Consider the following 22966-nt stretch of genomic DNA (forward strand, 5'->3'; position numbering starts at 1 on the left):
CAGCCCCCAGCTGCTGCCAGGCCTGGATCCCCAATTGGTAGTGATTGACAGGGCAGCTGCCTGAAGAATCTCCGAGGCCCCAGGTCGGGCAGGGGAGGGGTCAGGCATCGTTGGAAGCTGAGCCGCCTCTGTGCCGGCGTTGTACAGCCATCTGGTTTGGGTCAGAGGTCTCCAGGGACAGGTTTGATTTATAGGCCAGTGCAGCCACCCGGGCGGCATGGAGGGAGGGCACAGGGAGGCCAAGGCATGGGAGTGGGGGAGGAGGAGGAGGGAAGAGCCAGGAGGGGCCCCTCAGAGACTGAGTGAACACTGGGCCTCTGCTCTCAGCCTTGAGGGTCTCGAGTTGCTTTTAATAGAGAAACATCGCCAAAAAAAAAGTACTGGAGAGCCTCCCTGGTGGTCCTGTGGTCGAGAATCAGCCTTGCAATGCAAGGGACACTGGTTTGATCCCTGGTCCCGGAAGATCCCACATGCCATGGAGCAACTAAGCCGTGGTCCACTCCTACTGAAGCCTGCGTGCCTGGAGCCCATGCTCTGCAACAAGAGAAGCCACCACAATGGGAAGTCCGAGCACTGCAACTAGAGAGTAGCCCCTGATCGCTACAACTAGAGAAAGCCTGTGTGCAACAAGGAAGACCCATCACAGCCGAAAATTACATAAATAAATTAATCTTTTTAAAAAAGACAGTACTGGAAAAGCAAAGAAGTGTTTATTGTGTGCTCACTGTCTGGGCTGTATGTGGGGCTGCTGTTATCTGGGAGAGCAAAGGAATGAACCCCAGTGCAGCCCCACCCACAGCGCTGAGCTGGGCTTGCCAAGCCGGCAGGTCCCCTGCCCTCTCTCTGCCACCCTCCATGGCCATCATCAGCCACACTTTCCAGATGATGACACCAATGGGAAGGACAGAGAGGCTCCAGCCAGGAAAGGCAGAGCTAGGATTCAAACCCGGGCTTTCTACCCGACCTCAGAGCTTTTCCCTGTCCTGCGGGGTCCCCAGAATGTTCCAGAGGTGGAGAGGTAAGTGGGGACCAGAGTCTAATGAGAGGGAGCCACAGAGAAAGACGCTGGAGCGTTGGTCTTTAAGAATGTGGTCGTGCCTTCAACTTTGAGTTAGAAAGCCCTGCAGGCCCTCATGCCCCCAACTGCACTCCAGCCGTGCAGAGCAGAGTTGTTAGTACCAACTGAGGTCACCAGGAGCACTTTACAAACAACGCAGGCATCTCTCAGAGCCTGGAGAAAGGATCGCACTAGGCAGATGGAGAAGATGGCATCCGGGCAAGGAGCCATAGGTGAAAGTGTGGAGGTCAAATCTGCCTGGTGAGATGCGGATGCTGGCCTGAGGACCCAGGGCCAACTCTTGTAACAGAGTGGTAAGAAGCCAGCTCTGGTGAGAGAGGGCACATATAAGGCACATCTCCTGGAGTCTGCCCTGAGAAAGGGGTGCAGCAAAGAGCCCCCACTCCCCAGGGCAGAGCCATCTGTACTCTCAGAAGGCTGAGAACATGGGCCCCTGTGGTGCTGATGCTTTCCCCGTGTCCTCTGCTGGACATGTCCTGGGTCAAGAGAGGTACTGCCCAGGGTTCTACTGGGGGTGGTGGGAGTGGGTAGCATGGGGACTGTCTCCTCAGATAACCATGGAGCACAGTTCCCTGGGACCCCTCCAAACAACCTGGGGGCAGCCGTGTGCCTGGCATGCCACCCCTCCAGCTCCTTGGATATGTAAGGTGCCCCCACTGTCTAGTGAGGGCACGTGGGCTCAGAAGGATTGTGTGTCTGGCCCAGGTCATAGCGCTCTGCAAAATCTGGCCCTGAGCCTTCACCCAGAGAAGTTCAGATTCTCACACTGAGGCTAAGCAAGGAGTGCAAGGAGCATTTCAGGCATTGAAAAACCTCACTGTGATCAGATGGAAGATACCAGGGGCGAGAAAGGGGACCTTCAGGACATTTGAACCTGAGAATCAGACAGATTAGGGTCCACATTCCGGTTCTGAGTTTTCCTATCCATGAAATGGGGATGTTAACATGACCTGCCAAAAAGGAGTTAATGGAACTGCATATATATATAGCATTTCTGGGGCAAGGAGGTGTTCAGCAAATGTTTACTTTGACTTATCTTCATGAACACTTCCGTCAGGAAACCCATCAATCGGGTGTCATGACAAGTGGCTCTGGGGGGGTTCAACTCCCATCTCTATGTTCTGTGTGTGCTGGTGGGGACTTCATGAAATGCCAGAGCCAGACCTGAGCCATGAACCCATCCAGGGCTGGGGTGCAGCAGGCAATCCATTATCCACAGTCAGCCAGACATGTCACCTCCCAGCGAGGAATGCAGATGAAAGTCCACTTCATCGTGAAACTAGACACCAGGCCACTTCCTGCCAAGAGCACCCCAAGTGCACCCCTGCCCTGGCCTCTGACCTCTGCCCTTGGATTGTTTATATACTGGGGCTGGGGTCAGAGCTGAGAGGAGCTTATGGGTTCAGAAAACGACAACCAGATCCAGGCAGACACACATGTGTGTTAGGGACAAGGAAAATTGTTGGAAGACTCCAGGGGAATGACTTCATGCCGGCAAAAGGCCACTAGGTCAGGAGGAAGAAGCAAGAGCCATGGCCCCTGCGCAGCAGCCACCAGGGCTGCTCTGCCCAGCTGCAGAGGGATGGTGTGGACAGAAGCCGCCTGCATGCAGGGACGAGGGAAGAACAAACCCTCCTTTTCTCCAAAGAGCCTGCTGCCCAGATGGAGAGACAGGACAGACACCTCAGAACCTTAAAACCACCACTGAGGCAGCTATGATTATTACAAGTCGAAGCGAACCATCAACAGCGTCTTGTGAAGCAGTCTCTACCTTGATCCAGGCCACCATTTACAAAGGGCTCTCAAGAGTCTGTTTTATTTCATCTCCATAACAATCCTCTTTCTCATTCCTCCCCTTTCACCCACTAGGAGGAGGAGGCTCAGCTGGCGCAGCATCCCTGGATGCTCCAAGGACACAGATCTAGTCAGGGGCTCTGCTGCGCCCCCAACCCGTGCCTGGGGGTCCTGGGTTCTTGCCTCTCTGTTGCAGCTGTCCCTCCCCCCAAGAGAGCTCCTGACCCCTGCTGCGCCCTGGCCCTCCTCCTCGCATTCCTGGCATACCTCCTGTCAGTGCCCCACTCCTGGCTTTCCCCACCCAGGACTTACGACATTCTTTAAGGCTTCCTGGTCCTCCTGCTGCTGCCTAGTCCAGCGTCCTTCCTGACCCTCATCCTTGAGTTGGGTCCTGGAATAGCTCATGGGAGAGCTGAACCTCCTTGCAGCCCTGGATGCAGAAACAGTGGCCTATGCCCTCTCCATGGGGCTCCCCAGTCCTCCCAGTGGCACTCAAGAAGCGCTGTCCACTAGAGTTTGGCCTGATGATGGAAATGGTCTACGCTGACCTTGTCTGACATGGTAGTCACCAGCCACCTGTGGCTTTGGAGTCACTGAGTGTGGCAAGTGCAACTGAAAAACTGGATTTTTAATTTGTTTCTCATTAATTTAAACTTAAATGTAGATAGTCACACCTGGTTGGTGGCTTCTGTATTGGACCAGAGGGTATGTAAAGTCTGTCATCAAAAAAAAAAAATCAAATGTGCACTCTGGATATTAGATAGCAAAGAATAATGGAGACCCTTCCAGGTCATCTTGTCTAATCCCTTCCTTCTTGTGATGGAGAAACAGAGGCTCAGAGAGAGGAGGTGACTTGCCCAAGGTCACACAGTTGGTTGCCAAGCTGGAGAGGCTAAGCTAGGTTTTCTGGCTCCCAGTCCGCCCTCCCTCTTTTCCAAGCACCTCCCAACAACCAGTACCTGTATACCTGGGGCATTACTGCTTAGCCACCCATATCCCCTCACTACTTGACTGCACCCCTACTAACCCAAGAAGCCTCCTTTAGCCAGGAATCCTGATCAGCTGACTTCCAGCCAGTGCTGGGTTGATGGCAAGATCCACTGCAACTGGGAAGCTTGTAACACACACACACATACTCCTTCCAGGGCCCATGGATTCAGCAGAGGAAAGACAGCCAAAATCCGTGTTTTCACACTCTCCCTGAGGGACATTGAGGTCAGGCAAATGCGGTAAGTGACCAGCTCCAGGACTCCCACAACCAAGGGAACCAGCAGGTGGGACCCGAGCCAGAAGTACCAATCAGAGGGTTAGGGGGAACCTCTATCTGCACCTGAGAAGCGCTGAGCCCATCGGAGACTCTCAGGACTTTAAACCAAGACCTGGGAAGATAGCGTGTTGGCTAATAGTGAGCCGGAAGTGGTCAGAGACCAGGGGGCGGTGTCAGGGCCATGGTGAGCTAACCCCAAGGGATGCCCAAATTATGAGGGAACAGACAAGACACAGGAGAGGTGGGGCATAGTGGGGCGGGAAGGGGTCTGGGGGCAAATGTGCAGTGGAGGCAGCGGTGGGCTGCCGGAGAACATCCCATTTCTGGGCCCACCCACCACTCGCACCACCACACACTTGCCTTCTTACTGGAGGCAACCTGGATCCTTCCTGAGGACTGGCGGTCCAAGGGAGCCTCAACTAAATCTCCCCTCACCCCCCCACATTCTCAGAGCTTGGCCCCCAGGTGAACTCTGAATGGCCCTGGGCTGTGACTCTGACCCCTGTCCCAGAGGTAGCCACCCTCAGGGAGAAGATCCCATGCGGCCCTCCCAGCCTGGGCTGAACACAGGCAGAAAGCTATCGTCCACCTTACTGAACACCAGGGCAAAACTGCTCTAATCCTAGGACACCCCTGTGGGTGCATTTTGAGAGAGAAACATCAACCAATAGGACAAGACCTGGAAGGCGGCTGTGGCTTCTAATGGATTGACTCGGATGGGTTCATGCTTCTACTCTAATGACTCCACCGCGGGGAGGACCACGGCTCTGCTGGGGTCACAGCCTCGGGTGGGCTGCCTCGTCAAGTGTGGTCCCGGGGGCCCAGGATGGGGCAGCCTGTACCCGGTGGGGGGAGGAGGGGGATGGGGCTCCCGGCAGGCGGGTCACGACGCGGGGCTCGCAGCTCTATTTATAGAAAGTGGCTGCTGCGAAGGATGAAGAACTGGGGAGAACCGGCTCAGCGGTATTTTCCAAGCTCACGCTGTCTCGGCTTAATTTCATCCCAAGCAAATAAATCATTAAGGAGGCACCGAGTCCTGGAAGATCTGATGAAGAAGGGCCATTAAACGGCACAGCCTTAACTTGAATTATGGAAGGCCTCAGACAAGCAGCCTTATTAGTGTCTGGGCTAAGCCGTAACTCATGCTAACCGCCCCCAACCAAGTGACGAGACAGGGAGGGTCAGCCGGCTCCCCGGCCGCAGGCACAGCCCAGCAGGCTGTCTGCTCTCCCCATGTTTTAAATACCCTCCTGCAAACGTGCTTACTCCATCCACTGCCAGCCCAACTGTACCCACTCCCACGGGCAGGGGTGAGGATGGATGGTCTGGCTGTCGGTGTAAGGGTGTTCACAGGCTGGGGCCGTGGGGGCGGACGACACCAGCGTCGGGAAACCCTTCTGATGAGCACCCGAGCACCGAGGTCTGGGACCACCCACAGAGCTACGGAAGACTCACATGACCCCGAGCGTCATGGAGGTGAGAGGTGTGGGTTCAAATCTGCAGGCTGGCTGTCTCCCAAGCTCCTGCCCTGAGCAGGCTCTTCATGACCCTTTGCCTCAGTCTCCTCACATGGGAAGTGGGATAGCAACGCCTTCTCATCCGTGGATGAAATGGGATAACGTGCATGGGATGCTCACTAGCTGTTGGCAGGGGCCTGTGGTGGTTTAAGTCAGATGATGCACCCGCTGTGCTAAGCAGCGTCTGGTCTCTTGTTAAGTGCTCACTTGAGGGCTGTTTAACACAGAGCTGTTTCTATTTGCAGTAACCCCTTCCCAAAAGAAGTTACCCTCACGGGAAATTCATGGATGATAGTGCGGATTCACTTGGGTACATCTTGCTGGCAACTGAAAATTTGGGTCTCAGGACACATAAACTGAGTCCCGCAGTGGTGGGGGAAGACAAGGACACGAGAGAAGTGGGGCGGGAAGGGGAAGGGTCTTATGTAGCAGGCACAGCTGGGCTGCTGGGAGCGGGGGTGGGATGAAGGGTGCACAGGACTCGCCCTTGCATCAGCCAGGAGGGAGGGCGGCAGGCAGAGAGCCAGGCTAGGCAACCCTGGGTCTTGCTGGGGCGGGGGAAGCGGGCCATTTCCAACAAAGAAAAGAGGTCAGCATAGGCCAAGGGGATTAGCTGGGCTGCAGGATCAGAGTGGGGTTAGGCAGGGGGAGGGGATGGGGAGGAAGGGGAGTGAGGGCCCTGCATGTGGAGGCCTTGCCCATGCCCCCAGTTCACTGCCCCTTCCAGTGGCACCCACCCCAGTCTCACCGATGCCCATCGGCAGGGGTGAGAACAAACAGGCTGGCTGTGCTGTAGTTGAGGGTGTTCAAACACAGTGGCAGCTGCTGACACCTCCTTCAGGAAACCCTTCTGCTAAACAGACTGCCTGATGCCTCATCATGAGCATCACCAGGAGCTCGTCAGAAAGGCACAGCCCGGAGCCCTGCCCAGACCTGCTATGTCAGAAGCTGGTTTTAACAAGATCCCCAGCTGACTTGAGTGCACACGAAGGTCTGAGATGCTCCGCTGACAGCAAGTCTATGGGAAAGTCCCAGCATCACATCCACTGCACAGGTTTGAGAAGTCAGGAAACCTACGCCCAGGCCATCCAGGTAGTCAGTCGAGAAGTCACTTACGTCTCGTCCTGATGGTGCTGAACCCCCTGGTCTGTGTCTGAGCAGGGGTAGGGTGTCTGACATGTAGGAGGGACTGAGAGGCCAAGGAGGGTCTTCCGATGGGTGGAGGTGGGGGTGGGGGAGCACCTATTCTAAACTCTACCCAAGCTCCAAAGGCCCTTAACCCCCATCCATCCTGCTTCTCCTAAACTCCTGTGTCCTCCTTCATTGATGTTGGGCTTTTCAATGCAGGCTCATAAACTGCATTGAATCTCAGCCTCTTTTTTCTGGTGAGGTGCATTGCCAAGTCGGCATTGGAGGTCTGGGTTTTAGCTCTGGTTCTGCCACTAAAATTATCAGGTGACCTTGGGCAACTCCTCCCAGCTCTCTGGTCCATTCAGCTCCCATCTGTAAAATGTGGGTCTTACATGGGCTGTCCAATGGCAGTTCCAGCCCTAACGCCCAAGGTGGGGGTGCTTTCACCCTATGCCAGTCCCTAAGAGGTGAAGACTGGCCGCCCCATCCCTTTCCCTTTCCTTCAAGGTCCAGTAGTGCCCAGTCCACAGCCAGGCCTAGCAGTCATCTGCTCAGAGGCACACGCTGCCCCTCAGGCCTACCACCTTACAGCTCATCTCTGCTGAATATACACATGACATAACTGGTGAGGACACTGCATGTTTGGACATCCGTGTTGAAAACACTCACCGGGCAATTCACCACTGAAAGCTACAGAGTGTGTGAAGCAGACACTTTACCTGGAAACCTTTAAAACTGCTCATAGGAAGGCTGAGTGCTCCCAGCTCATTTGTGACAAACTCACAGTGGCCTCTGAACCTCTGGTGGCATTTCCATCACGTATCTCAAAGAGAAAAGAGACATAAACTTCCCCAAACCTCCCTTGTGTGGAATCCATCAGTGTTCACAACGTGGACCCACATTTAACAACAATAATTGCTTCTACGTCTAATAACACTAAAGAATTTTACCAACCTATGGGAGAAGGCAATGGCACCCCACTCCCGTACTCTTGCCTGGAAAATCCCATGGACGGAGAAGTCTGGTAGGCTGTGGTCCATGGGGTCGCTAAGAGTCGGACACGACTGAGCGACTTCACTTTCACGTTTCACTTTCATGCATTGGAGAAGGAAATGACAACCCACTCCAGTGTTCTCGCCTGGAGAATCCCAGGGATGGGGGAGCCTGGTGGGCTGCTGTCTATGGGGTTGCACAGAGTCGGACACGACTGAAGTGACTTAGCAGCAGCATGGGAGCTGTAATAGTCCAAACTGGTAATTTTTAAACCCACCTTTTTCAGTACATACTATGGGCCAGGCACCAGTCCAGTCACTTTCTATATGTGACCTATGAACCTGATGCCTTATGGCAAAGTACATTTCTGTTACTATTACAGTGAGGACACTATGGCTCAGGGGTGGTGATTTGGGTCAGAGCTAACTAGCAGCCAAGTCCTAATTGAGGCCAAGGCTGGGAGACCCAAGCTGCAGTTCTTCCCATGACCCTTGGCTTTGCCCCCCAAGAAAGCCGACAGCAGCTCCCCAGTGGCCATGGTGACCCTTGTACCAAATGGGCCTGCGTTTCAAAGCTCCTTTCCGGGATTTCCCAGGTGTTCTAGTGGTTAAAAATCCATTCTGCAATACAGAAGACGTCGGTTTGATCCCTGGGTGGGGAGCTAAGATCCCACATGTTGGGGAGCTAAGATCCCACATGTTGAGGAGCTAAGCCTACATGCCAAAACTAGAGAGTGAGTGTGCTTCAGCGAAAGATCACTCATGCCACAATTAAAACCCGATGCAGCCAAATAAATAAAGTAATAAACATTAACAACAACAACAAAAAGCTCCCTTCTGCAGGCAGGACTTACTAGTCATGACCCTACTCATGACTACGTGAAGTGTGAAAAGAACTCTCAAAGCAGGGCCACATTGTCTGAGCGAAGCCCTTTTATTCAGCTGAAAGTCTGTTCCTTTTTGTGGAAAACAAAGGGTAGGGGCCAGTTTCTGAATGCTGAGACCCTGAATTGAGTTGCTGGGCCATCACGCAGCCTCTGCTTGGCTTGGGTACGGGGACAGATGTGCGGTGCATGACGCACAATGAGGGGTGGAAATGGGTCGCTCCGGGGTCAGGCCTCAAGGAGGCGGCAGCTCTGAGCCCTGCTCACTCCCATCCAACCAACTATGACTCCAGCCGCACCGCAGTGGAGAAGAGAAAAGCCAAGCAGGTGGTGGGAGCTCAGCACAGTAACACACACTGCTTGAGCACCTACTATGTACTCTGCTGCAGGGGTGGCTGAGGAGACTAGGATGCACTTCTGGCCTCAAAGAACTGCCACTTTTAGCAGTGGCAGCAGCAGCAATAACAAAACAGCAAAACAAGCAAGTTAAAAAAAAAAATAAATAAGTAAATAAATAAAACAAAGTATGTTGTGATAAGAAAGGCGTGTTTCATTTATTTATCTATTTTTGCCGTTGCTGCCTGCAGGCTTTTTCTCTAGCTGCAGTGAGCCGGGGTTACTCTCTAGTTGCGATCTGTGGGTTTCACATTTTGGTGGCTTCACTTGTCGAGGAGCACTGTTTTTAGGTGCACGGACTTCAGTCGTTGCAGCACACAGGCTTAGTAGCTGTGGCTCATGGGCTCCAGAGTACAGGCTTAGGTGCTGTTGTGCTCGAGCTCAGGTGTTCCATGGCACATGGGATCTTCCTGGACCAGGGATGGAACCTGTGAGCCCTGCACTGGCAGCTGGATTCCTAACCAGGGAAGCCCAGAAAGACATCTTTTAAGAGTTTCATTCTGCTATTCACTGACTTGAGAGAAACTACTGTTGTTTTTCTGAGTTTCCATTGTCTAACTATAATAACAAAATAATGAAAGGTTAAAAAAAAAATCAGCAAAACACACTTCTTATGGACCTGCTCTTGCCTGGAGAATCGCCATGGACAGAGGAGCCTGGCTGGTTATAGTTCATGGGGTTGCAAAGAGTCGGACACGACTGAGTGACTAAGCACAGCAGAGCACATGGACCGGCTCTGTGCAAGAAAGGGCCCAGTGGCCTCACTGTACTGACATGCATCCCATATAAAGACTGACTGAACTGACTGAATCAAATGATCATGGTCCAACAATGAGTTCGAAGCCATCTTAATACAAAATTAAAGCAACTGTGCTATATTTTAAACCAGAAACCAAACCATTCATAAGCATTCATCAGGTGCCAAAGACGAGCTCAGCATTGGCACAGCATGATGGGTAACACAGGAAATACTGTCATATCAAAGGCTCCCCTCCATCCCACACCTAATGTGAGTTGCATGCTGGTGCATGCTGCATTTCTGCATCAATCTTAATATTCACAGCAACTCTGCAAGGTATATTTAATTCTTCCCACTGCACAGAGGGGAAAAAACTAAGGCTCGAGGATGTCAATTAGCCAGCAGGGGTAAAAAATAAAACTTCAAATCAGGATCAAAAGTGTACCCTCAAAGACTGGAAATTACCTAGATGTCCAAAAGTAAGGGTCTAGATAATCAAATTATGATACAACCATTACACAGAAACCCATGCAGCTGTTAATAAGGAATGAGGCAGCGCTACGTTAATCATATTTTAAAAATCACCAAGATCTACTAAGAGGGGAAATGAGATGCAGAGCAACGTTCACTGTAAGATCACGCCGGCGTGAGGCTTCTGCAAGGACACAGGCTAGAGTGACGATAGTGGTTGCCAGCAGGAAGAGGCTGGGGAGCTTTGGGGTGGGGGTATTTTACCAGTCTTTTGTAACATTTAAATTTGTTGTCACATGCACCGTTTACCTTTCAAAAGTAAATGCACACATATTTTTAAATCCCTCTGGGGTTTCCCTGGTGGCTCAGTGGTAAAGAATCTGCCTGCCAATGCAAGAGACACGGGTTTGATCTCTGATCTGGGAAGATCCCACATGCCGAAGAGCAACTAAGCCCACGCCCCACAACTATCGAGTCTGTGTTCTAGAGCCCAGGAGCCAAAACTACTGAGGCCATGTGCCACAACTACTGAAGCCCGTGTTCCCTGGAGCCTGTGCTCCACAACAAGAGAAGCCACCACAGTGAAAAGCCCGAGTACAGCAACTAGAGAGTAGCCCCCACTCGCCGCAACCGGAGAAAAGTCCTTGCAGCAATGGATACCCAGCATAACCAAAACTAAATAAAATTATTTTAAAGATAAGTAAATAAAGCCCCCACTCTGCCCGTTTCCCCACACGTGCCTCCTGGGTGACCATCTGTGCCCTGGGGAACTTCACACCCACCTGGAGAAAGAAGGCATACACATGTGGAAAAGTAGTGAGTGGAGTGAAGCGGGAGGAGGACTCAGTGTTGAATTGGGGGCTCAGGGGACAGAGCCATGGGCTGAGGGCTGGGGTGAGACGGAGTCAGAGCAGAGTGATAGGGCACTGGTCAAAGGGGAGACGAGGCCTGGACCTGAGTCAGGAGGGAGGAGAAGCACAGTCCGGATGTCAGGACGGCTAGGAGGACCGTGCCACCAGGAGACACACGGGAGTTGGGCAGGAAGGTCGTGAGTACAGAGCAGACAGCTCTGGCAAGGGGACAGTGTCCTTGCAGTCATCCTGGTAGAAAACTCTCTCTGGCCTTCATCAATACCAGAAGCCTTGGCTGGCCGCCAGGGCTTCTTTGAGGAGCTGTTGCGCCAATAAATACTTGTTGGCAGATCAATTAAACCATCTAGGAATGACGTCTGGAACCACAGTGTCTCTGGCTTGAGGAAGGTGGACAAGCCCTCCCTGCTTATCAGGCCTGAGATGCTAGAGGTTCCCGCCCCCCATCCCCCAGAAAGTCAGTCCCGGGCTCGAAACCTGTTCTTTGGAATTGGTAGGCAGAGTGGAAGCAGGGCTGGCCCAGGCTGCAGGAGGCAAGGTGCAGGAGTGCCCCAGGCTTCAGTACAGCCCTGCCAGTGGCTAGTTGTGGGGCCTTGAGCCAACTCTTCAACTCTCCAAGGTTCAGTTTCCCCATCTATAAGATGGGGATAATAACAATAACATTGCCTCGAGGTTCACTGTGTGGACTGAAAAAAAAAAGTGAGTAAAACACTTGGCCTAGGGCATAGAACCTAGCTGGTACCCCTCCATACATAGAATTACACGACTCCCAAATCAAAGCTTCTGTGTCTGAGGCCCCTCTCCTCTTCCTCGGTCACTCACGTACTACTTGTGCATGTGTGTTAAGTCACTTCAGTGGTGTCTGACTCTTCGTGACCCCATGGACTATAACCCGCCAGGCTCCTCTGTCCATGGGATTCTCCAAGCAAGAATACTGGAGAAGGTTGCCGTGCTCTCCCTCCAGGGGATCTTCCCGACCTAGGGATCGAACCCACATCTCTTATGTCTCATGTACTGGCAGGCAGGTCCTTTACCACTGAGCCATCTGGAAAGCCCTCACATACTACTTACCACCCAAGAATTCCAAGACAGGAGACAAAGCTGTTCTGTCAGGCCTCCTGGCCGCCAGCATGCGGAAGGAGGAGCCAGGGGCCGGGGAACAATTCCGGAAACCAGCCTGGAGCAGATTCCAAAGGCCGGGCCCACTCCAGGGACGACCCTCACAGTGGTTGGGATGCTTTCAGTGACATTCTCCTGTGAGCGACCAAAGCACGCCTGATTCACAGACACTGCTGGGGCTGTCTTTATGCAACAAACTTTTCAGAACATCCCGCAGAGCTCTGTGCTAAGCAAAGAGCTTTGAGGGCTGGAGGTGAAACCAGTGGGAGGGACAGATTCTCAGGGCCTCCTCCAAACTCACTGCCAAAGGAAAGGGTTCCATCCTTTGCTGAGTAGCCACCCAGCCCGATGGAGCAGCCTCTCCTGTTCCTTCCCTTTTATCTGTAAACATCTGCACAAGGAACCCACTGGACCAGCCTGCCTCAGTTTGATCCTCTTATTAGCTATGTGACCTTTAGCAACTTACTCAAGCTCTCTGGGCTTAAGTTTCTTTATGGGAAAATGAAGATGATCATATAGGTGGTTAGCTATAAAGAGTTGTTACAAGCATTAAATGAATTAAAATGTGCAAAGTACTTAGAATCTAGCCCAGCCCACACTAAGTACCAGTTATGGGTGATGGCGTCACTGCTATTATTTGGCCCGGGACACAGGTACCTTGAGCCAGCTTGCCAGTTTGCCCAGCCTCGGTTCTGTGCTTCTCGACTCACTCAAATGGCAGAGTCCCTGGGCATCCTGTAGTTCTTTATAGTAAACCCCCCACCCCAGATGCTGATCTGTTTTGCTCCAGGGTGTAGCCGAAGAACACATTTGTAATAGGAAAATGCACTTCCAGGAGCTCTTAGCCTCCACAAACACATACTTCAGAGTCACAAGCAGTTAGCTCTTTCTAAGTCTTGCTTTTATAGTTGTAAAAATTAAAAAAACTGAGAAAATGATGTCCATTAACTTCCTTCCTACATATTGGAGAAGGCCTTATTGAGGCCACTTTGATTTTTATCCTTAGGTGAACCCCCAGACCTGGCCCAGCTCACCTAGTTAATCAAAGCAGTGAGCAGCCGTCGCTGTGGGCTTGCTCTGTGCTGGCGAGCTTTACCACAGCTGTTTCACAAAGGAGAACACTGAGGTCCACAGGAAGGAGGTAATCCTTGTCCACGGCCTCCTGGTAAGTGCTGGGGCCAGACTCTAAGCCCATCTTTTCTCCCCACCGTGATCTTGTGGGGAATCAATCCATCCCAGAGAGGAACTCCATCTGCCTCTCTACTCCATAACCTCTCTCTGTGACTGCAGTCCCCTAATCTCCTGGTCAGGGCTGAATTTGGGGACCTGCCTTCATGTCCACAAGCAGTGTTGCTCAGACTTCTCCTCATACTCAGAAATCCATCTTGGATCACCCAGGGACTCCCTAGGGCCAAACCCCTCTCAGTGTCCCAGGAATCCACTGGACTTCAGCCCAGGTTACTAGCTATAGGCATTGCACAATCCCCTCCCCACCAGTCCCTGTCAGACTCCCCTCGGCCTGTCCTTTGGTGGTCCACACTATAGTCAGGTCTTGTCCCATGGACCATGGGTCTTTCAAAGCCCAGAAAAGCTGAGCTCCCCCTTTGGGAATCACACCCTGCCCAATATAGAAAACATCACTCCTATCTGAGAAGAGGCCAGGATCATAGTACTCAAGTCAGTCCTGTTACCCAATACGAAATGCCCAAGGCTCATATGACATGACATCCTGGCCTCCCCTTGCCTCCTGGATGGGCATTCTAGCCTCTGCCAACTGGAAAAAAATCACTGCCAAAGGGGAGGATGGAACATTCCAAGTTTCAGTCTCACCAAGCATCTCCAGCCACCTGAAGGATCCAAAAGCCCCAGATGTCAGGACACGACTATCCTTTCCCATCCAGACTCTGCCCTCAGCAGAACATCAAGGCCTGACTGCTCTTGATCCTATCCTGTGTGGGGGAGCCACTAGCTGCAACCCTGTTAGCACCTTAGCTTGTAGCTAAAAATGAAGCAGCAGGTAATACCCAAGTGGAATCAATACCCAAGGGAAAGCCCACCTTGGGGGCCCAATTGCTGGCTCAGGTAGTTCTGCTGGGTATCAATGCCAGCCTTTCATCCCAGCTATCATATTACTGGTGCCACGGCATGAGATTTCACAGCAGCTATGAAAGGGACCTGACACTGTTCCCTTTTACAGATGAGTAAAATGAGTCCTGAGGCATTAGAGTGGTTCACCAAAGACACAAAACCACTGAGCATTGAGGATGCAGTGGGAAACCAGGCATGTCAGAACCCAGAGCCTTGGTACATCAAGGCCATCCTTCTAGTCCAGTGAGCAGTTCTGGCAAGTAGACTTCCCAGTTCCATTTTACAAGAGTATTTGTTAACAAAAATAAAATTTGCTGTTGCTGTTGGTTTTCTCAGCACTGGGGTTTGCCTGGTTACCATGTCACCCAGCATTCTCCACTAGGCACTGTGGTGACTAAGCTAGCCCATCTCAGGACAAATATTCATCTTTTCTTTATTTAACCAGTCAATCAGAGAAAAAACAGAACAACACTTTGCCATTCAATGTCAATCTTAGTCCAACAACCACGGAAATGAAATGTGAGCAAAAGTGTTGCCAATTAAACCATGGAATAGAGCACAGCAGCCACTTCCTGGTGGCCTGTCACCCTTGAAAATGGTCAACCCACCCTAGATCAAGTCAATGTCAATTTTACTTGAGTATAATCTTGTCCTTGACCTCTTTCCTGGAGTGTTACTCTCAGTCCCTCAGCTAAAGTGGGGAGCATGGGAAAAGAATGGGCTTCAGAGCTGAGAGAATTAGGTAGGCCCGGGTTCTTGTTCTTGGTAAACTCCGCTCTTCAGTTTCCTCTTCTCTAAAAGGGGGCAGTTATATTGCTGGTTTAAAGTTAATAAGCTGGAATTCTGGCTTTAAATGCCCACCTCAGGAGCTTCATCAGGGGTATAAGTCAAGTGGATAAGGTATGTGCAAGCCCACAAGTGCCCAACTCCAGGCTCCACTCAGCAGGAATTCAATGGGGGGCAGACAGTCATGTGCACCTCTGTCCAGGGGCCACCCTGCTTGAGTGACTCCCTCCTAAAATCAACAACCGTTTTTGTTACCAGGGTTTTTTTAAAGCTAGCTGCACAGGATGACTGTGTATATTAAATGAGAGAAGGCCTCAGAGGTGTCAGGAGTCAAACCCAACAGCCTGTGGGCTTATCTGCAACCTGCAAGGGAGTTCTATTTGTCCACACGGTGTCTTTAGCAGCTGCCAACTTGAAAAATGGGAATAGTTTGCACAAAATCTAGATTGCTGGGTCCTCTGGAAAGAAGTCAGAAGATTCCACAACTTTTGGCTCTCATTCCCATGAGGCAATAGTCAGCGAGATGCCCCCCTTTAAGAGAGAGTTCAGCAGGAAGACCTAGATTTGAGTGTTCAGCCCCTACATACAGCAGGTATTCAATAAATGATAGTTACTATCAATACTTATTATTTATCAGTAACTTGAGTGCAAGAGATTCAAGTGCAGAGACTCTGTCTTCTACTTGTCTCTCTTCTCCTGCTGTGAACTTGAAGCCAGGTACACAGGAGACATCATTTGGCACAATCCTTACAGAGACTGGCTTCTCTGGTGGCTCAGATGGTAAAGCGACTGTCCGCAATGTGGGAGATCTGGGTTCAATCCCTGGGTTGGAAAGATCCCCTGGGGAAGGAAATGGCAACCCACTCCAGTACTCTTGCCTGGAAAATCCCATGGACAGAGGAGCCTGGTAGGTTACAGTCCATGGGGTCGCAAAGAGTAGGACACAACTGAGCAATTTCACTCTCACTTTACAGAGACTGAAAGGTTTGTGACTAGCACCGACCGTTCTAAGCACTGTCCTAAGCACTTCATGTTCGTTGTTGTTGTTCAGCCGCTCAGTCATGTCTGACTCTTTGTGACCCCATGGGCTGCAATGTGCTAGGATTCCCTGTCCTTTATCCTCTCAGGGAGTTTGCTTAAACTCATGTTCATTGATGTCATCGGTGATGCCATCCAACCATCTCATGCTCTGTTGCCCCCTTCTCCTGCCTTCAATCTTTCCCAGCATCAGGGTCACTTCACATTATTATTATCTTATTTGATTTCTCATAACAACCCTGAGCTAGATTACTCTCATTGAGTCACTTCTGCAGAGAGGGAAACTGAGGCACAGCCCAAGATCACCAAGTGAGCAGAAAAAAGTCAAGATCCAAACCCAGGAGCCTGGCCTTGGGGTCCACATCCTCACCACCAGTCCATGCCGCAGGATGATCCCAAGTGCTGACGGCGGATGGGGCCTCACCTGCTTCCCCTCCCTCCAAACTCCCTTCCCTCTCCAGCTCCACTAGGGACTGGCAGCCTCTGGACCCATCCCTGCCCAGCCCCTACCCACACAATCCCCCACAGCAGGCTGCACTTACGGTCAAGGCCATTGATGTAGCGCATGGTGACTTCGCAGTGGCCCCACACGGCACTCACCACCGGGTAGAGCTTCTTGCCCTTGAGGCCACGGAAGGCCACACCCAGGTACTGGCCGTCCACGACGAAGCTGAGTGTGCCCTCGTCCATGTCCAGCACCACGAGCAGTGAATCAGGCAGCGCAAAGGCCTCCTCAGGCCCCAGGAATGCGGGGTAGGCTACGCCGGGCCGGTTCTTGCCATCGTGGTAAAGGCGGCTGCGGCCCAGGTCCCAGCCCCAGGACTCGGCATCGCTGCCCACCAACGCAGTATAGCCCACTGAGTGCAAGGGGGCCCGCGCCGTGGCCACGCCCACCACTGCGTGCGTGCCCCGCTGCCGCGCAGGCCAGTGGATCTGCCAGGCGTGCAGGCCACGAGCGTGGCCCACCTTGCCGCGGATGCCATCCGTGCTCTGCGCCACCGGGTGCCGGTGGAAGGTGAGCCGGTCGTCATCCTTGACGAACACGTTGAGCGAGCGGTCCTCGGGGTTCCACGCGTGCCGCAGCTGCACTGCCAGCCCCGCCGCCGGCATGTCCAGCAGCTGGTCCAGCCGCGCCGGCCGCCCCGGCTCCTCTCCCCGCAGCTCGCGCTTGGCCGGCCGCAGCGCCGGCTCCCGCACCTCCACCGACTTGAGGCTCCCCGAGAGCTTCTGGCCCATGGCTTGCTGCCGGGACGGGGCCGCTGCGGGCCACCGCTACCTCCTGGGAGCTTCCGCTCCCCGCAGCCAGGGATGGGCCACGGGGCTGGGAACCAGGCGTCTGGACCGGACACGCCCACAGCCTCCACGGGGCTGGGGCAGGGAACCAAGCTCCTGGAAGGAAGCAAAGGACACGGGTTATAACAGCAGCCTCGACAGCCATCTATGCCCATGCCTTGGCTGGGCCCTGGGCATGCATTCATAATAATAACTAATGAATAGAATGATATATGGCACTTATCTAGAATTCACCATTTGCCAGACACTGCTCTAAATGATTCACATTTATTAGCTCATTTAATCCTTAAGCCCTCCCAATAAGACATTCATTATTATTCCCATTTTATAGATGAGAAACGCATAGGTCATAGAGGAGATAACTAATTAACCAACGTTTCACAGTTAAGAAGGGGCTGAGCCAAGATCCACACTGAGGCCATCTGGCTTCAGAGTTTGTGTTCTGCTCTTGGAGAAATCACAGGCTATTTTATTTTCAAAATAAGGACTGAGCCCAGAGAAGTTGTGATTTGCTCAAAATCATAGAGAACTCCAGTGCACTTGGTCCCAAGAAACAAGCCCTGTGCCCTAGGTAGGGGGAACAGGGTGCTCAAGACAGGGACATTGGAGATGTTTAGGGTATGGTCCATTGGTTCCTATCCTTGGCTGCCCTGGGGAGCTTAAATAGCATTTAAAGTGTAATCAGTCTTGAGAAACTAGACACTGAGCAAGGATTCATCAAGGTCACCCAGGGACATGAACAAGGACATAAGGCAAGCATCTGAGGATAGGGTGAGGTCTCCATGGTAAGATGAATTGGAAGCAAGGTGATGAGAGAGTTGGTGTTCAGGCTCTGGAGCCAGAGAGAACTATATGTAAATCCCTCTCTCCATCTCTAGCTGTGCGTCCACAGGAAGTTTCTCTTAGCCTGTCTAAGACTCCAGTCTATAAAATGGGAATAAAATATTCCCTCCAAGTGGTATGGGAAGCTAAGAGACAATATCAGAAGCCAAACCTGAGACTCTGCCGGCAGATTTTCCTTTCTGGCTCTGTCTTCTAGACATCTTGCATGTACCACTTCCCTTTGGATGGGCAAGCTCTGTCTTTGGGCGTATAAACCCCATTAACAACATTGACTCTGGACAACCTCCTCTGAGACAAGACCCTGGTTTTCAGGGAGGAGAACTTGGCCACCATCACTAAGAGACCGGCCAGAGTTCAGGGTTCTTGGGGTGTTTGGATGGACCCTGGGTGTGGGGAGAGATGGAGAGCTGAGCCCTGCAGCCCATCTAGAGCAAAGGCATGTGTCTTCCCCTCCCTGGTCTGAGAGTTGCTAGGTTCAGAACACTTTCCCCTGAGACAGACCAGGAGGCAGACATTTCCCATGCCCTGCTCTGCCTGGCCACGCCGTTGCACCCAAATAGTGGTACAGTCCCAGCCAAAGTGCCATACAGCACTGGCTGCAATAGTGAGCATTGCTTTTTGAACCTTCCAATCTTATTCTCAGCTCTATGTTCTTTCCTTTCTATTGTCAGACCTCAGCTTCAGCACATGCCAACCTTATCCAGAGAGCTCTGGCTAATGTTTAATCTAAGGGGATACCAGCATACGTAAAAATATGCAACACTAGACATTTCTAAGATAGCAAAATAGTTACTCCTCTTCATATCCAAAATCACCCAAAATAAAGGAGAAACAGAAACCGGAATGCAGATTCTATCTTCAGCAAAACCAGAACACATTTGTAATCCAAACCACAACTTATAAGGAAAGGCTGCCAAAAAACCGGTTAAGGGCTGCCAAAAGCAGTGAAGATCAAACGAGGTGTGAGTGAACACCTCCAGAAGATACCTGTGGCTGCAGATGGCTGATGAAGATGGCAGAGTCAGCCAGTAGCTGGCACTCCCTGAAGAAGGAAAACGAAGATTCCTAATCAAGACCAATGGGTACAGGGTGTGTGGTCCAGTGATGGGATCTGCCTCTGACACTATAGGGGAAAAAGGAGGATGGGACTAATGGAGAAAACTACCGTCCGCCATCTTCACAGGAAGCAGTGTGCTGTGAGGCAGAGTAGCAGAAGGGCCTGAACTGCGGGAAGCCCATGGCTATAGAGCCCTGCTGACTGGGAAGAAGCTAGAACAAATCGTTGCCACAGGCCTGTGAACAAAGTTACCACGAACCAGGAAGCAATCCTGCTCTCCTAAAACACCTCACGGCACTTCCTCTACACACACCGCCTGCAAAATGCTGATCAGGAAGGTTCACCTCTTCCAAAGAGAAGCAGCACATGACATAGTCAAAGATACTGGAAAAGAAAGAAATGAGGAAAAGAACAGGAAAAAAGATGGCAAACCAAGAAAACTCACCAGAAAAAAGCTGTCACAAAACAGATGAAAACTGTGACCAAATCTGTAAACTAATTTTGTGATCACTTATTTCATAAGGGAGGCAACTAGTACAGGCTTCAAAAAAAAAGATTAAATACATTTTACACAGTTCAAAGGCAACCTCCAGAAGAACTCAAAATAAAACACAAACCTTCCAAATTGTCATAAAAAACACAGCACAAAATAAAACAGACCATACACCAAAAGATTTTGCTTTAAAAAGCAATAGAAGCAAAAACACAAAGACATAAAACTAAGACCAAAACCCTATATATATATCAATGAATGGCCATAGGAAACTCCTAAAAAGAAAAGATTTTAAGGATTTTAAGGTAACAAGACAAAACCCTCAACCATATGCTATGTTTAAGAGACACTCCCAAAGCAAAGTAATTCAACAATGTTGAAAATAATAGGAAAAGCAAATATATACCAAATAAAAGCAACCTCAAACTAAGCAGGTACTGTAACCTTAATATTAGGCTGCTGCTGCTAAGTCACTTCAGTCGTGTCCAACTCTGTGCAACCCCATCGATGGGAGCCCACCAGGCTCCTGTGTCCCTGGGATTCTCCAGGCAAGAATACTGGAGTGGGTTGCCATTTCCTTCTCCAACTAAAGTTAATTAAGGGCAGATGATTTTAAATGAGACAAAGAACACTTTATAACAAGAAAGAATATAATCCACAATTGAAGACTGACTACGTTAAATAACAACACCAAAATTCAAAGCAAAAGCTACAGAAAATACAAGGAAGATCAGATACCCAGTAGAGGCAGATGATTTTAATTCACCTCTTTTAGCTCATGACAGATCAACTGACCAAACTAAGTAAAAACATAGAAAAACCAAAATTACATACTTAATAAGACAGATTTAATTTATGTATAGTAGTAGTTAGTGGAAGAAGTTTAGTTGTTAAGTTGTGTGCGACCCTTGTGACCCCATGGACTGTAGCCCACCAGACTCCTCTGTTCATGGGATTCTCCAGGCAAGAATATTGGAGTAGGTTGCCATGCCCTCCTACAGCAGATCTTCCCAACCCATGAACTGATCCCATGCTTCCTTCATTGCAGGCAGTCTCTTGCATTGCAGGTGGATTCTTTACCTCTGAGCCACCAGGAAAGCCAATTAATGTATATACATTTCTAAAAGAGTTCCCATATATTAGGCCACAAATAAAACCTCTCCCCAAAAGCAGAAATAATATACAGTCTGATAATACAGAAGCTGACTTTATTTTTCTGGGCTCCAAAATCACTGCAGATGGTAATTGCAGCCATGAAATTAAAAGACGCTTACTCCTTGGAAGCAAAGTTATGACCAACCTAGACAGCATATTAAAAAGCAGAGACATCACTTTGTCAACAAAGGTCCAACTAGCCAAGGCTATGGTTTTTCCAGTGGTCATGTATGGATGTGAGAGTTGGACTATAAAGAAAGCTGAGTGCCGAAAAATTGATGCTTTTGAACTATGGTGTTGGAGAACACTCGTGAGAGTTGCTTGGACTGCAAGGAGATCCAACCAATCCATCCTAAAGGAGATCAGTCCTGGGTGTTCATTGGAAGGACTGATGTTGAAGCTGAAACTCCAGTACTTTGGCCACCTGATGCGAAGAGCTGACTCATTTGAAAAGACTCTGATGCTGGGAAAGATTGAGGGCAGGAGAAGGGGACGACAGAGGATTAGATGGTTGGATGGCATCACCGACTCAATGGACATGGGTTTGGGTGGACTCTGGGAGTTGGTGATGGACAGGGAGGCCTGGCGTGCTGTGGTTCATGGGGTTGCAAAGAGTCGGACGCAACTGAGTGACTGAACTGAACTGAATACAGAAGAAAAGCTAGAAATTAATCACAAAATTATGGATGACAAAATTCTATCTTTGGACATTCTTAAAAACTCTATTTTAAACAACTTGGATCAAAAAGAGCCCTACATAAAAACTGAAGAGTATCTAGAAAATAAAATATAGAAAACATTCCATATATTAGAATCTGAGGGATCCTATTAAAGTAGAGCTCAGAGGAAATCACGGCTGGTGTACTCATATTAGTGCATGAAGAAGAGTGAAAATATATAAATTAAGCATAATAAAATAGAAAAAGATCTAATAAAAAACCAGGATTTCCCTGATGGCTCAGTGTTAAAGAATTTGCTGGCCAATGCAGGAAACATGGGTTCAATCCCTGGGTCGGAAAGATCCCTTGCAGAAGGAAATGGCAGCCTACTCCAGTCTTCTGGGAAATCCCATGGGTGAGGTCCCTGGTGGACTACAGTCCACAGGGCTGCAGAATTGGACACAATTTAGCAACTAAAACACAACAAATGGAAAGAACAGAGCCTCTGGTGGTGCAGGACTATAAGCAGCTCCGTGGCCCACGCAGGACATTTCTAAGGCAAATGGCTTTATCCTATGTACACTAGGCCAACTTTGGAACAGCTGAAGAGACACCTTTACTGGGTTTGAAAGTAGTCACTTTCAGGTCATGGAGGTCTGGCTGCTTTCCTTTCTGGCCTTGAAGCCTCTGCCCCATTAGTGGCAGGTGGGGACCTCAAAAGTTGCTCCCACTGGCAATAGTGAGGTGGACACACAGCAACCCCTGTGCTGCTCCCCACAAGACAGGATCACAGCAGAGTGCTCATGTCCACTAATGGTCTTTCACTAAGGAAAGCTAGTGACAGCACAATATAACAAAGGGCAGGGGTTCAATCCCTTCCTGTCCACTGGGCCCTGCGTAAGGGCTTAACCTCTCTGAGACGGGTTTGAAAAGCACTCTATGGGCTAACCTTGCCTGTCTTTGCAAGGATCAGGGGAGACACCTGTCTGGAATGGCACAGGTACCTGGGAGGCACCGGGTGAATGTTACATGCTTCTTTAAATTGTGCGTGTCCTCTGCCCTAGCCATTTAACCACCTGAATGCATCCCAAGGGCTTCCCTGGTGGCTCAGCAGTAAAGAATCCACCTGCAGTGCAGGAGATGTGGGCTTGATCCCTGGGTCAGGAAGAGCCCCTGGAGAAGGAAATAATAATCCACACCAGTATTCTTGCCTGCAGAGTCACATGGACAGAGGAGCCTGGTGGACTATAGTCCATGCTGTCTCAAAAGAGTCGGACATGACTAAATTTGAGCGCCG

General features: G+C 50.6%; 1 protein-coding gene across 1 annotated transcript in view; it reads right to left on the reverse strand.

Moving 5' to 3' along the window:
* The window catches only part of SPSB4 (splA/ryanodine receptor domain and SOCS box containing 4), an 85847-nt gene that overhangs the window by 52105 nt on the left and 10776 nt on the right, over positions 1-22966 (reverse strand). The window contains exon 2 of the mRNA XM_006078046.4: positions 16712-17558. Coding sequence (XP_006078108.1) covers positions 16712-17405 — 694 coding nt within the window. The 5' untranslated portion in view covers positions 17406-17558. The remainder of the gene's footprint in view (positions 1-16711; positions 17559-22966) is intronic.

This window comes from Bubalus bubalis, chromosome 1 (assembly GCF_019923935.1).
Source record: "Bubalus bubalis isolate 160015118507 breed Murrah chromosome 1, NDDB_SH_1, whole genome shotgun sequence".
NCBI lineage: Eukaryota > Metazoa > Chordata > Mammalia > Artiodactyla > Bovidae > Bubalus > Bubalus bubalis.